Source organism: Anabrus simplex, chromosome 4 (genome assembly GCF_040414725.1).
Source record: "Anabrus simplex isolate iqAnaSimp1 chromosome 4, ASM4041472v1, whole genome shotgun sequence".
NCBI classification, from domain to species: domain Eukaryota; kingdom Metazoa; phylum Arthropoda; class Insecta; order Orthoptera; family Tettigoniidae; genus Anabrus; species Anabrus simplex.
The window spans coordinates 232,534,314-232,550,990 of record NC_090268.1 but is presented as its reverse complement, the minus strand read 5'-3'; the positions used below and the strand labels follow the sequence as shown (position 1 = coordinate 232,550,990).

Below are 16,677 nucleotides of genomic sequence, written 5' to 3'. Positions count from 1 at the left end.
CCTTCTGCTGACTTTTTCTCGCCACACCCTTTCCCAATATCCTAACTGTATTCATGACATTCATCTAAAATACCTAAATAAAGGCCTTCAATATAACAACCACCTCATTTCTGAAGCCCTTAATCTCTTGCCATGGCTATCCATCAACGAAATGGTACCTCTACCACATCCTACCTCTTTCCGTCAGCCATTACATAGATTGCCATTCCTATCACCGCCGCCTATTTGATGTACAGTATTTCATTTAATATAATTATAACAGTTGGCACAGGTTGCTCCTGGCAGTGATGGTGCGTACCAGTGTGCTGTATTGCTGTTTTTCACACTGCACCACAAGTGCTATCATGAATGTATGCTTTTCACCACACCAGTGTCCGCCTTTGTAGCGTAACGGTTAGTGTTATTAGCTGCCGTCCTCGGGGGCCCGGGTTCGATTCCCGGTACTGCCAGGAATTTAAAACTGTCAGGAGGGCTGGTATGTGGTTGGAATGGTACATTCAGCTCACCTCCATTGGGGGTGTGCCTGAAAAGAGCTGCACCACCTCAGGATGAGGACACGAGTTTTGTCCGACTCGTTGGCTGAATGGTCAGCGTACTGGCCTTCGGTTCAGAGGGTCCCGGGTTCGATTCCCGGCCGGGTCGGGGATTTTAACCTTCATTGGTTAATTCCAATGGCCCGGGGGCTGGGTGTTTGTGCTGTCCCCAACATCCCTGCAACCACACATAACACTATCCTCCACCACAATAACACGCAGTTATCTACACATGGCAGATGCCGCCCACCCTCTTCAGAGGGTCTGCCTTTCAAGGGCTGCACTCGGCTAGAAATAGCCACACGAAATTATTATTATACCACACCAGTCATTCACAAATCTTTCATCATTATGCTGTCATCCAGTACTTATCATCTCTGATACCACTTTCTTCTTAACATTATTCATAATCATCCCAATATCACATAATTTTTTTGTTTTGTAATAAGTGGAGAATTTGTTGATTTCATGATTATTACTGTGCATAAGGACTTAGTACAGAATAAAAGTGATTAATTTAAAAAGTGATTAATTTATAATTTTAAAGTGAAATATGAGTACACAACAACAACAACAACAACAACGTGAGATTGCAGCCTAGGAGACCGATTACCTCAGATTGAGTAGGTGTATCTCACTCGCCTTGATAAAGAATACTGCAATGTATTTGAAACATCGTCAAACTGTACGGAATGTACAGGAAACAACACGATTCAGCCCGGAAGAAGAACTAAATAGATACAGTTACTGCTTTTGTCCAATCAAAAGGTACTTCACGTACACTCTATGCTAATCTCATTACTCTATGAAGCCATTTCATCCCTGCCTTCACACTATATTTCACTATTTCATGTCTAATTTCATCTTTTTTCTGCTGCTTTATTACAATGGATAATATCTACCATCCTTTCCACTCCCTCAAGCGTAATTTCACCAACATAATTTTCCTCCTCCCCACGAGCTTGGTTGTTCGCGAGACCACCATGAAGATTTCCTTTTACGTTGCGAAGACTTTCAAAATATTACTTCCACCTGTCCAGTGATTCCCTGGGATCTATTATGACTTCACTTGATTTACCCAAAACACTATTCATTTCCTTTTCCCCTCCCTTTGTAAGATGCTTTATTACTATCCTAAAAGGTTTCCCTGCTGCTTGACCTAGCCATTCCAGGGTATTACCAAATCTTCCCCACGACTTCTTGGATTCAGTAACTATTCATTTTGCTGTGTTTCTTTCGTCTACGTACAATTCCCTGTCTGTATCAGTCGTTGGTTGGAGCAATTTCTGATATGCCTTCTTTTTATATTTACAAGCTGCTCTTACTTTATCATTCCATTGGGATGTTTGTTTTCTCCCTTCTTTACATACCTAGGCATTCCCTTGCTGTTTCTACTACAGCATTCCCATATGCCACCAATTCACTTTCTATATCCTGAACCTGCTTACTGTCCATTGTTTGGAACTTTTTGCCTAATCATATCCATGTACTAATGGCAAACAAAATATAATAAATTGAATTAAATAAGCAGAAGGAACTCAATTTACTATTTTATTTTGTTGTTCAGAGTTGTAAATCATATATTATTTATATTTTATCAGAATTTATTGTTTAAAATGATAATTATATTTTTTTAATAATGTCGCACTGACACAGATAGGTCTTACAGCGACGATGGGATAGGAGAGGGCTAGGAGTTGGAAGGAAGCAACCATGTCCTTAATTACTGTAAGGCACAACCCCGGCATTTGCCTGGTGTGAAAATGGGAAACCACAGAAAACCATCTTCAGGGCTGCTAACAGTGGGGTTCGAACCCGCTTTCTCCTGAATGATAATTATATTTAATGTTGCTTACAAGATAAAAATTAACTATTTAATTTTCATTGATTCAGTGTTTGTAATATGAAGACAGCACTGAGTATAAAATGTAAGTTTAAAAAAATACAAATCAGAACACATGTAACTGTTATGGCATTATTTTATCACTTTCAAATAAAAATTCAAATGATTGCCTGTTGTTTCCTGTGGTTATCCTCTTCGCACATATAGTTCATTCATCAACATAGTTTCAAGCACCCTTCACTCGGGGGAAGCACGCTGAAGTTCAGGACCGTCAAGCAAATACGAGCGAGTGAAAAACGTACATTGCAGTGCTCCACTTGCTGTCTATTCTTAAGGCAAAAGCATTTTAATATTAATCTCAAACTGAAATAAAATACATCAGTACATAAATGCTGGAAATGTATAGTATAGTAGAGTATCTTTTCTTAATCACTTTTACTCCCTGTAATGCACATCTGAAAGCAAACACATCAGTGAAGGCTTATGGTGTGATTTGCAAGAGGAGAGACTCTTTCTGCTCTTCTTTTCAAACAGTTGTAATATGACAGGTGAAGGGAAGGGAATAGAACCCTACTTCCAAAATTTGGTTAGGCTCAAATGCTGCTATGCTGATAAGCCTAGTTTTGTAAGAACGGATTAGGAAACCCCAGGCAGTTAAACATTAAACATTTTTATTGCAATAATTAATTCCAACAAGCCAAGGGCTCATACAAAGGAATTGTACAATCATTATATATAAAAGCCATTCACCATTCACTGATCACAAGATCTCCAGATTCAAAAGGCATAGAGAGCTGAAATGAGGAAAATAGTTTCATCTTTTGTCCTGGAGTTGCACTAAAAAGGGACTTTTCAAAATTTAGCTTCTGTGCTAGATTAGGCCCTTTGCCACAATATTATAGGCTAATGTAGGGGAAAGTAAAATTTGTTGTACAAGGACGGGACAAAGCCCATTTTAAGTCCTACGATGTGTGGAACAAATCTCCGTACCATGTTTTAAGGCCTCAAAACTAACCGTTTTTGAGATATTGGCACCACACTGCCACCACTCTAGGTCAAAGTGCTGGAGAGCAAATGTTGGCAGACTCACAAACGATGTAATCGGAAGCATTACAGCTTCCGCTTGGGCAGATTGTGTAAGACCTGTACTGTAGAAAGTTTGCAGGAAGAAAATATTATTCTGTGAGAGAATTTTGCGGTGCTGTCCATCAGTTGTCTACTGGGCAAGTTGGCCGTGCAGGTAGGAGCGCGCAGCTGTGAGCTCGCATCTGGGAGATAGTGGGTTCGAACCCCATTGTCGGCAGCCCTGAAAATTGTTTTCCGTAGTTTCCCATTTTCACACCAGGCAAATGCTGGGGCTGTACCTTAATTAAGGCCATGGCCACTTCCTTCCCATTCCTAGGCCTTTCCTATCCCATCGTCGCCATAAGACCTATCTGTGTTGGTGTGATGTAAAGCAAAATAGTGTCAGTTTTCTCATTTACAACTATACAATCTGACATGCTTCTGGAGTTCTGTCTGTTTCTGACAGCTTACAGAAGTAGCATTGATTCATCATACATCTCTTCTTCTATTCTACTTTCTGCCTTTTCACCCTCATTTGGTCACAACGCTATTGTTGTTCTACCAGGTTTTTCCTTTCTGTCTGCATACAGTTCCGTGATACTGTAGTTCCTGTTTCTCACATTTGACTCTGTTTTCCTTCTCTTTTCCATAATAGAAGTCGTTGGTCATGGCGCTCATTGCTATTAGCTAGTGGTACCTCATCATGGTGTACCCACAAAGGGGGATTGGTTCTGTTTTTATTCCCTATCTTACTTCATATAGGCACAAACTTGCTGGCTGAATTGGCTTAAGGAAAGAGCTGTGTTTACGCCTAAGAACGACACCACAGCAAGCATCATTGATTCCTTATTGGACAAACTTCCTACTAAGATTGTGAGATATAAGTCTCTGGTCTCCATGGTGGAGATAGAGGACGTAGTCCACTACCCTGTGGAGTTCCTCCACACTTTAATAAATTCACCAGGCTTTTCACCTCACACTCTCAGTCTGAAAGTTGTAGCATCTGTAATGCTGCTACAACTGATATCTCCTAGGCTTTGTAATGGCACCAGGCTGCAAGTGAAGTCTTTTCATAGTAATGTGATTGAAGCAACCATCTTCATTGGATGTAGTGCAGGAGAAACAGTTTTCATCTCCAGCATTCGTTTGATTCCCTCTGGCTACCACTTCGTATTAAACAACTGTAATTTCCTTTTGAACTTAGTTTTGCAATGACAATAAACAAAGCACAGGGTCAGTCTTTGAAAGCTGCTGGTGTAGATTTAAGGAATGAATGTTTTTCCCATGGGCCCGTTATAGGTAGCTTGTTCACATGTAATCTCTCCTGATAACCTTGTGATTCTGCAGCCACAGGGTGAACGAAAAATGTAGTTAACAGGGAAGTTTTATAAAACAACCTTGGACAACATAATTTAAACAACAGTAGAATTAATTTGTGACTGACTGTAGGCAAGGGAGCCTGTCATTATAATGAGAACTCCCCTAGTTTCGTGTGACTGGCAGTAGGCAAGGGAGCCTGCCATTATAATGAAAACACCCTAACTCAATTGTAACTAGCAGTAGCCAAGGTGACCTACCATTATAATTAAAAGACCCTAACTCGATTGTGACTGGCAGTAGGATGGGGTCTGTCTTTATAATTAAAACTTCCCAACTCGAATGTAACTGGTAGTAGGAAAGAGGGCCTGTGTTTGTAATGAAAACTCCCAAAATTAATTGTGACTGGCATTAGACAAGGGGACTTGCCATTATAATCTAAACTCCCAAACTTGACTGTGACTGGCGGTGGGAAATGTGGCCTGCCATTACAATGGAAATTTGCCAACCTGGACTTTGAATAACAACGTATGGGCCCCTCTCCGTGATGTTTCTCGGGCAACGCTAAGAGAAATGCAATGTAAATAAACCTTACAACGGGAGATAGTAGGTTCGTATCCCACTATCGGCAGCCCTGAAGATGGTTTTCTGTGGTTTCCCATTTTCACACCTGGCAAATGCTGGGGCTGTTCCTTAATTAAGGCCACGGCCACTTCCTTCCAACTCCTAGGCCTTTCCTATCCCATCGTCGCCATAAGACCTATCTGTGTCGGTGCGATGTAAAGCCCCCAGCAAAAAAACAAAACAAAAAAAAACTTTATAACATGTAATAGTACTTTACCTAGAATTATGTAGCAAAGCACGGGTTCAAGAACTAGTCAATAATAAATTCAATGGCAGATCATACAAACTCTGTTACATATGTTTACATTTAAAAATCAGTAAAAGTAGCAACAAGAATAGAGAAAGTGTTAGAAATAAAGGAATTTATTTCTTATCATTCTATAGTTGTATGAATTACACTAGGATACTTAAGCTATTTAATGCTAAGAATGCATAAAAAATTTACAGCATGACTGAGAGACATCGTGATTGTTTTAACACCTCCTAATCTTCAGACCTTCAGGCTGAGCAGCGTTCACTTGGTAGGCCATGGTCCTGTGGGGCTGTTGCGCCATGTTTTTAAAAATATTTTTATTTTGGTGATTGTTTTAAACATATATCTATTTATGTACAGAGCCTCTGTGGCTCAGATGGCAGCACGTCGGCCTCTCACCGCTGGATACCGTGGTTCAAATTCTGGTTGTTCCATGTGAGATTTGTGCTGGACAAAGTGGAGGCGGGACAGGTTTTTCTCTGGGTACTCCGGTTTTCCCTGTCATCTTTCATTCCAGCAACACTCTCCATTCTCATTTCATAGTATCTATCAGTCATTAATAAATCACTTTGGGAGCGGCGACCCCATCGTACTAATAGCCTATATCTGCTTCATTCATTCCATCCCTGACCCGGTCATTGATTGGAAAACAGGTTGTAGGTTTTCATTTTTCATCTATTTATGTACATTGTACATATTTAATGGGCATTTGTTACGCTTCCTGTAATCACAAAAGTGTCTTGAAGATCTTCATCCTCAAGAGCCCACCCCTAGAGTGCCTTAAACTTAACACAGGAAAAGTCTCTCTATTATGAAACACATCATAGTTTCATTGAAAAGATTTCAGAGAAGAATTCTATGTTCTGTCTGTTACTACATTGAGTACTGTCCGTTGTTATCTTCTGAGTGTGTGGCTAGATGAAGTGTGGCTTTCCATTCTGTGGCTCCTCGTTTTGACAGGAAACATCTATTCCCAAGACCATGAACTGTCACTTTATAGATGTGATACTGTCTATTTTTTTTTTTTTTTTGCTAGGGGCTTTACGTCGCACCGACACAGATAGGTCTTATGGCGACGATGGGATAGGAAAGGCCTAGGAGTTGGAAGGAAGCGGCCGTGGCCTTAATTAAGGTACAGCCCCAGCATTTGCCTGGTGTGAAAATGGGAAACCACGGAAAACCATCTTCAGGGCTGCCGATAGTGGGATTCGAACCTACTATCTCCCGGATGCCAGCTCACAGCCGCGCGCCTCTACGCGCACGGCCAACTCGCCCGGTGTGATACTGTCTAACATAAGTTGGGAGAGTTCTGCATTACAAGCACTACAATAAATTTTGAAGTTGAAATTAATTACTTTGCTTGTTTGTTTGTTTGTTTAATTAATTAATTAATTAATGCATTTATTTATATTTATTTATTTATTTATTTATTTGTTTATTTATTTATTTATTTATTTAAATTACCGAGTGTCCACAATTAAAGTTACGGTATTCAGCACAGTACAGCACAGGCTGTAATGATTGTAGGAGTCTGAAATTTTGTAGATATGCTAATTATAAGCAATGCGCTTGCAAATTATGCCACAAAAATGATTAGTTCCAAGTTTTGCTCCCAGGCAAAAATATGGTGTTGTAAGCGGTCCGAACGTGCAACATTCCATAACTCTGATGTCAAAATATTCTTCCAGTAGAATTGTGTTTTGTCAGTTCCTTGGTTGTTGCTTGGTGATGCATGTTGATTCCTTTTGTGAAGCAAATCTTCGTTGTAACGTAAGAAAGTTGAACTTTTCTGTGTGAAACGTAATGCCTATTGGGAAGAGAGACCGTGCACTACTAGTGAAGTTGATTTTATCAGAATGCAAGAAATAGCAACGCTGCATTGCGGGAATATCGCCAACAGAAACAGCAGAGAAGAGGTCCCATGACAGGTAATGGGTTGAAAAAAATGATTAAGAATTTCGAGAAAGCAGATGAATTAGGTGTCACACCAGGGAGAGGATGGCCGCCCATCCCCATGTATGTTGTTGATGAAGTTGTTATAGCTGTAGCAGACCGTGCAGCACATTCTCCCAATTCTGTAACCAGTGCCCGAGCTGTGTCATGTGAATTGTCGCTACCCCAGTTAAGAGTTCACAAGATTTTGCGGTGCATTCTACACTGATATCACTACAAACTTCATACTGTTCAGAAATTGAAAGCCCAAGATGTCGCACAACGCCATGACTTTGCCCTTCGGTTTCTGGCGTGCATGGATGTGGACAACATGTGGCCAGGGAATATTCTGTGGAATGACGAGATGCATTTTACTCTGGAGGGTGCAGTGAATGCACAAAATAGTCGCATATGAGGTTTGACTCTTCCAAACGTTGTGCAGGAACAACCATTGCATTCAGCTTATGTGATTGTTTGGTGTGGTCTGTTTTTCTTTGAGGAGATGACCCCTTGCGAGCCTGTTAGGTGTACAGTGACATCTGCACGTTATTAAATTTTGAAGTTGAAATTTACTTTGCTTGTTTGTTTATTTATCAATTAATTAATTTAATTTGTTAATGTGTTATGCTTTTACTAGCCAGCAAAGTATTAGGAAGCATTCGATTTTAACTTTTTCACCAGTAAGCCAGCAGCAGAATAGAATTTTTTATGCCAGTGTTTCAACCACTCTGTGGTATGTAGTAAGATGTTTATTTTAATGAACTTCCTTTCTTTAATGTATTCTCTTATTAGTTATTATTCAGATTTGTGGCAATTCGTTTCAGCCAAAGGGACCTCTGATCTTACTGGGTGTCCACAAATAAAGTTATGGTATTCAGTGCAGTACAGAATGGGCTGTGATGATGGCAGGAATCTGAAATTTTGTAGATATGTGGAACACGTGACAGCTTTGCAGAAATGCAACTGTGACCACACCATTATTTTCATGCAAGATGGGGCAACACGACATATCGCTTGCCAGGTGAAAGAATTCATTCAAGAAACATTCAGTAACGACCGCATTATTTCTAGTCATTTTCCAGATGCATGGCCTTTGAGGTCTCCGATCTAAATCCATGTGACTTCTGGTTGTGGGGATATTTGAAAGATCATGTCTATCAGGGACATGTCCGGTCTCTGCCTGATCTAAAAGCTAGCACATGACAATATGTCATTCCGATTTCACCTGATATGCTGAGGGCAACTGTTGACCATGCCGTGTTACAGATGCAGCATGTTGCTGAGTTTGGAGGCCATATTGAACAGTATTTGTAACCATAAATGCTAATAAACCCCTCAGAACCACCGTCGTCATGTGTTTGATCTTTCCTGCCTTTTCTCCCTGACCCCTACCATTGCTTACAGCACCATATTTTCGCCTGATGGCAAAACTTGGAACTAATAATTTTTGTGGCATAATTCGCGTGCGCATTGCTTAGTTAACATATCTAAAAAATTTCAGACTCCTTCCATCATCACAGCCCATTCTGTACTGCACTGAATACCATAACTTTATTTGTGGACACGCAGTAGGATCAGAGGTCCCTTTGGCTGAAACTAATTGCTGGAAAAACTAATCTATAATCTGAATAATAAATAAGAAGAGAATACATTAAAGAACGGAAGTTCATTAAAAGATAAACATCCATGTGTTATGCTTTTACTGGCCAGCAGCAGAGTAGGATTTTTTATGCCAGTGTTTCAACCACCCTGTGGTATGTAGTAAGATGTTGTTACACAACACTCTTTATGAACATTGAAGATGAAATGTATACAGGTACTGTAAACTCGGTGGAACTTCATGATTTCGGAACATATCTGACATACAATCACAAAGGGTTACTAATGTTCTTTGATAACCATCTCTTCAATTCCTATAGATTTTAAGACATTGAGGTGTCTGAATTTTATTTACAAACTATAAACTTATAATTTTTCCGTATTGTCACTGTAAATCTTATAAGAGAGTTCACAGAAGTCCCACCTTACAATACAAACAACAGTTTAATTAAAATCAATTACATGTTCCGTCCTTATATCATGGACATCATGAGCTATAGCTGATGATGTTTGTATTGTATTCTCTTATAAGAATTTTTATTTCAAATGACTTCTTTAAAGTGCTGGAAACCAACAACACAGAAATTTTCATTTAAATGTCTTTATATACCACTGACCTCAGCCAGAACTGAACCTGCTATCTTAAGAAGAGAAGTTTATCAACTGACTGACTGTGCCACTGAGGATAGCTGAGTATCATCAGAAGCAGATAAGTTAGTAGTCATGGTCATTTTATTTTTCAGCCGAGTTATCAAGTCCCCGATGGAGATAGAAGTGATCCGCTACTCCAACAGGATCTCTTCAGAAGCCCATATCCAGGTGATGCGCAAGGTACGGGAGGGTATGAAGGAGTATCAGTGCGAGGCAGTGTTCCTGCAGCACGCCTACTTTGTGGGAGGCTGTCGCCATGCCTCCTACACTTGTATCTGCGGCAGCGGAGAGAATGGCTCTGTGCTGCATTATGGACATGCAGCTGCACCTAACGATAAGACTATCAGGGATGGAGATATGTGGTAAGTGGGGATGTTAGAAACTCTCAAAATAAGTTGTTCTTTCTTACAAAATTAAAAAAAAAGAATACATGTAACGTTGAAGTTGAAGAATTGCAATATCTTAGAAAATTATAGGATATTTCTTAATGAGTTGTTGAAAAAAATAAGTTGGGAGGATAATAGGAAGAATGATAAAACAAATAGAAAAGAAGTTCTAAAGAATTTTCTGTAAGACTACTAAAATTGCCTTCACATTATTGTTACTAGCAGCCCACTAAACTCTGTCTAAAAGTAATAGGACATTTTGTACGTGAGATACATGAGCTGGTCATAGTGAAATGTTTGTTGGCAAAGTCTTCATTCTTTACAAATTTAATGTTATTAAAATAATATTAATAAATCTGACTTGATTTCACAAAACATCATCATTTTCCAACTTCAGTTTCCAGGTGTGGTGTTCAAGTGCTTGCCACCTTCACAACTTCACAAAACATATCAAATTATATTGCAACAATATTATTATTGATGTTAAAGGCATTGATTTCATGTAAATAGGAACTGCCATTGAAATATGATATGTGTAAAGTTCTATTTTAAAATTAGTTTTTTCTCCTTGTAATATTGGAATTGTCACTGTATGGTTTGTCTAAGGTCTAGACCTATATAATATTCCTGTTTATTTTCAGCCTGTTTGATATGGGAGTGTCATACTGCGGTTACACATCTGATATCACATGCTCCTTCCCAGCAAATGGAAAGTTTTCTCGAGACCAGAAGATCATTTACAATGCTGTGCTGAAAGCCAATCAAGCTGTGATGAATACTGCCAAACCTGGTAGGAATAATCATAACCATTAATCAATCACCACTGATCTGCATTTAGTGCTGTCGCCTAGGTGGCAGATTCCCTGTCATTTTTTTTACCTAGTCTTTTCTTAAATGATTTCAAGGAACTTGGAAATTTATCAAAGATCTCCCTTGGTGAACGATCCCAATTCCTTTTCATATAAATGAATATTTACCCAATTTGTCCTCTTAAATTCCAGCTTATACCTTTCCTACTTTTTAAAACTCCATTCAAGTTTATTCATCAACTAATGTCATTCCACACCATCCCTCTGCTGACACATTGGTAGCTCAGCTGGATGTAGTTGCAGTTTGTGCTCAGTTGCCAGTAATGACAATGATGTGCAGCATGTACTTTCTACCAGACTACGTTCTTAAAATGCATGAACTCCAAGCTCAATTACTTCCTCCTTTCCTCTTGCTGGGAGATGTGAACTCCCGTAACACCCTCTGGGGTTCTCCGTCTTCCTGCACTAGGGGGAGGGTTCTTGAATGATTGATCAATCAGTTTGAATTTTGTGTGCTTAACACAGAGGAACCTACACACTTCAGCAGTGCACATTGCACATTCTCTCACCTGCATGTAACCTTGTGCAACCATGTGCTAGCTCCCCTGTTACGGTGGCCAGTACACAATGACCTCTGTGCTAGTGACCACTTCCTAATTCTTCTCACACTCATGAATCAAGGCAATCTGAAGTACCAAAGCACTGGTTACTTCGAAAGGCAAATTGGCCAGAGTTTTTGAAATGCGCAGTGATGGCCTACAACTACTTTTTTGCAAATGGGATAAAGTATGAAATGCTCATAAAGGTTTGTACTCTTATGTTTTCTTTTTCCACAGCCTGTAAACCGCTTTTTAATGTGTTTTGAAAAAAGCTACAAAATGCAAAATTGACTCAAAATATGAAATGTATACCAAAATGCTATATAAATGCAAAATCCACATTTAAAAATAAAACTTTTTTTATTTCTTCTGGAAACTACAAGTGAGGAGTTTTTATACCCTGGGATGTTTATGAGAACTTGACCACCATTCTGGAATACAGAAAGTAAAAGCAGAAACACAGTATCGTCACAACATTCCGTGAGCTCATTCGTATCGTGTCATAGTTTAACCTGTCTAGAAAGATGTGCTGTGCCTTTTCCGCACTGGATGAAAGGTAGTGTGATTACACTGCAGCTCATGTCATGGCTGTTCACATCAGCAACTCGTTGCTTAACCATCACTTTCATTCTCTTTGTGTAGGCCAAGTCAGCAAGTGCTATGATAGTGAGGCCAAAAATATCTATAAAACAGCAGGCAGAAAATTATAGGCAGGGAAGTTTTTATATCAGTGAGAGTGAAATTTTAATTTCTAAATTGTGTAATCAGCACCTGGAGTGCCAAAAGAAGGACTTTTAGACAAGCACATCAAAAGCTGGGGAAATGTCAGTGCAAAAGAATGTTTTAACAATAAATTAGAAGAGAAGCAATGTGGAATAAAGTGGCAAGCCACCATACAAATGATACCAGGTGAAGTGAAGAGTGAAAAATCATGAAAAAGCACTTTTTTTTTTTTTTAAGATACAGTAAATGTCTTTGGTGATGAACATCCATCTACACAAAGTAGACCATCCAGCTTTTCTGGAGTACTTGTCAAAGTAAGTACCTTGTTTTATAATTGTATACCATGTATTTAATTTTATCCGATTCTTCAAAACTAAGAGAGAGCCATGAATTTAACGAGAACATTTCTGCTTTTACACTTTACAGGCGATGTTTGAAATGTCTGAAAACTAAAAATTAAATTAAATTATGGAGGTAAAATAATACAAAACCATATTAAGTGCCCAATATTAATTATTGTGGGATGGTAGAGAATCTTGTGCATAAATCGTTTAGCTCATTTATTTCAAATTTGCATTCAGATACATGCCAGGATTGGGAGATTTGCCAAAGCTAACTACATTGCATAATGAATATGTACCTCACTGTGGAGAAAAAATGAAAGCTGAGATTAAGGAGCGCTTGCAAAGAAAGCCAATTGTTATAGTTACAGATGAGACTTCAGACAGGCAGGGAAGATGTTGTTTCGCAGCTTTATCCCAAACAATGTGTGGTAAAGCAAACCAGGTGGTATTTCTAAGTAGTTGTAGCTTTCTTTACAAAACAAACAGTACTACTTATAGCAGGGCAATCATCGACATTTTGAAAGAATATGACATCTCATATGTAAATGTACTTGTGGTTTGGTATCAGACTCAACTCGATACATGGGGACATGCTTTAAAGCATTGGAGACTATAGTTGGTGACCATCTTATGCACTTTCAGTATTTTGCGCACAAGGTAAACTTAGTTGGAGATGTGATTTTAGAAGAAATGTCACAAATAAACTATTTAGTAGCCAAATTGAAAATGGCTTCCTTACATTCAAGAAAAATAAAAAGTACTAAAATTAATTTTCTTGAGGAAAGTTATCTAGATCTTCCAGCTGTAATATTTCCTTTCCCTGTGCTCACATGCTGGAATTCATGGTTTAAATCTGTGATATATGCTAACAAGTATTTAGGTGCTATACAAGATTGTTTATGAATCTCTGGATGAAAATTTGTTAAACAGCAGTTCTTCATCTCTCCTAAATATTTTTAACTAGCTGCTATACCTGTGCTTCGCTACAGGATTCTCAGAAAGACTGTCTTTGTGGTTTTCCTAACTGCATTTAGTTGACTTAGGCCATTACAAAAACGTCAGTATGAATGTAGGGATTAGCAATGTTATCATATAAAATATTCGCTCAAATGAAAAACTGCACATTTTCTCACTTTTAACGAACAGTACTACGATGCCGTTCTAACACTCCAGAGTTCCAGTGCTGGAATGACCAGCCGCAGACAGCTGTAAACACTCCTCTGCCATTGTTCCGCTAAATATACACAATGCTCATTCCAATCAGTGCCTCGGCGTAGGGATTGAATAGCTCGAATGCTATGATGAAGCAGTTTGTTACGTACCAGTAGTATCAGAAAATTTATGAACCAGAGGAATGGCATGCTTAAGAAGAAAGTTATCTAACTCCCCAGCTACTTCCCGCCAATATTCAGGCAGGCTGTTATACTCGGTAAAACTGGGCGAATTGGACATGCAGTTAGGGGCACACAGCTGTGAGTTTCCATTCGGAATGTAGTGGGTTCGGAAACAACTGTCAACAGCCCTGAAGATGGTTTTTCGTGGTCTCCCATTTTCACACCAGGCAAATGCTGGGGCTGTACCGGAATTAACGCCAAAGCCGCTTCTTTTCCACTCCTAGCCCTTTCCTATCCCATTGTCGCCATAATACCTATCTGTGTCAGTGGGACGTAGAGCAAATTAAAAAAAAAGTACTCGGTATACAGCAGTAATCCCATCTATCGGACATGACTGGCAACAGAAGACACAAAGCACATCACAACAATGGTCAATGTAATATTATTGTTGTTCAATGTTATGAGCTTTCTGTATTGTAGGCCTTCACATTTAGTTTTCGACTCTGTAATATTAGGGTGTCGTACGAAATTACGAGACAGTAGTTCCTTATTCCCCGACTTTACATAACAATTTCAATTAAATTCTGTTTACCCATTTTCTCGTGACTTGGCGCTGATATGGACTTGGCAACAAAAATCGAAATTCATGAATGAATACCTATCTCTTGTTATCATAGCCGGTACAGTAAAAATGTATAAGACATAAATGATCAGAAATTTAATACTATATAACTTTATTAATGTAGTATTTGTCCATAGAACCACTAATAACACCACTATTTGAGAAATAAATTTTAGGCCTTCCCCTAAACTACCATTACACTCAGTGCAAATAAAATTATTTATGGCCTAGATTGTAGCAACTTATTTCCCGACTTTGCATACCGATTTTCATTAAGATAGGGCCACTAATAACATAAAAAATTGAGAATTTAAATTTAGGCCTTCCCCTAAACTACCATTTCTTTCTGCTGTGAATAAGATTACTTATGATCTATATTGTAGTAATTTATTTCCCGACTTTACATACTGATTTTCGTTAAGATAGGACCACTAATAACATAAATATTTGAGGATTAAATGTTAGGCCTTCTCCTAAACTACCATTTCTCTCAGCATGAATAAGATTATTTATAGCCTAGATTGTAGTGACTTATTCCAGACACTACATAGCGAATTTCATTAAATTCTCTTCAGCCGATTTCTCTTGATGTGTGCACATGCATGCATACATACATACATACATACATACATACATACAGACAGACAGAAATTGCGGAAAATTAAAAAGGTGCATTTCCTTGCTACTATGGACACGATCAATACAGAAATACCATCCTTTTTAAATTCTGAGCAATGTACAGACCAAACTCTTATTTTATATATACAGTATAGATAGGTGATGAATGTCATTATTTTGAACTACAGTGTTGGGGTAAATTTGTGACTCAGGTCTCAGTCATAACTAGTAAATGAATTACCCAGTTGGAGGGCTTTTCCTACCAATTTTGCACACAAGTTGTAGGGTGAGTTGTTAACTTAATGCAATGTGCTACAAAGGTGTGCTGGAAGATGGTTATCCACAGATATGTTGCAATTCACAGACTCTTTTTCAAATGGAAGAGAAAAAAGCAAAATGAAAATCTTGTTCATGGAGAGTATGCTTAGTGCAACAAAAAGTTGAGCACTCACATGGCAGAAAATGTAACAAATTGTATTTCCAAGAGATTGGAAAACTTTTTAATCCTGTCACTGCTTGGAAGTAAAAGAAAGAACCCATTTTTCAGGATGTTAATTATGGATAGTTTTGTTGAGGGCACAAATTATGCAGAAAGATAAAGATATAGACTGACTGCAAATACTGTTGGCAGTTAAGTTCAAGTACCCAGAGTTTGCCTAAGAGGCTCTGCAATGTATTTGGGTCCTACCAATAGCGTTGGTGTTGAAAGATATTTCATTGTATATGGTCTGACACTGTGATTAGGCAATTCAAGTCTTATTGGTCGAAAAAATTTCTCCATCAGAGTGATGGCTGGCAGGATAGAGAGGTGGTGTACACAATTTCTAATCACCTGATAGCTTGTCAAAAGCCTGGATTCAGTTTTCATACAGAGTTAGGGCATATGATGCTGTTGATGGTGATTCGTCTGTAGGATGAAGACGTTAAGCCTTGAGCATACCCCTTGATGCTATTCGACAGGAGTACGCCATGTGCCGGCACTGGGTTTCACCCTCTCCCTTCCTACTATGATATGTCACGTCACTCATTTCATCTCATTAACTCCTGTGATGAGGTTGATGTCAGGAAGGACATACGGTTGTAAAGATTCATCTCATTCATATCTGACCCCATACAGAAAAAAGACAAGGGTTGGACCTACATATGATACCATACCTTACTGTCTTTAAAGGTACATACCTGTTTTCATGCTCTTCAAACAGTTCCTTTAAACCCACCTCATAGGCTGTTTATTTACCATTTTCCAGTGATTATAATTGTTTTTTAAAAATCCCTCAATTTTCTCATGCCTCTCTTATTAGCTATATGGTATTGGTTATTAGTCCTACTTTTCCAACGTTTGTACCACACTTATTTTTAACTATGACAAAACAGCTTCATGATCACTTCAGTTTCTCCATACAGCTCATCTGGTTTTATCAGTAC

General features: G+C 38.7%; 1 protein-coding gene across 1 annotated transcript in view; it reads left to right on the top strand.

Annotated features, from left to right (window-relative positions):
* The window catches only part of Dip-C (dipeptidase C), a 1,401,195-nt gene that overhangs the window by 1,357,683 nt on the left and 26,835 nt on the right, over positions 1-16,677 (top strand). The window contains exons 7-8 of the mRNA XM_068227217.1: positions 9,910-10,179; positions 10,845-10,993. Of these exons, the coding sequence (XP_068083318.1) occupies positions 9,910-10,179; positions 10,845-10,993 (419 nt within the window). The remainder of the gene's footprint in view (positions 1-9,909; positions 10,180-10,844; positions 10,994-16,677) is intronic.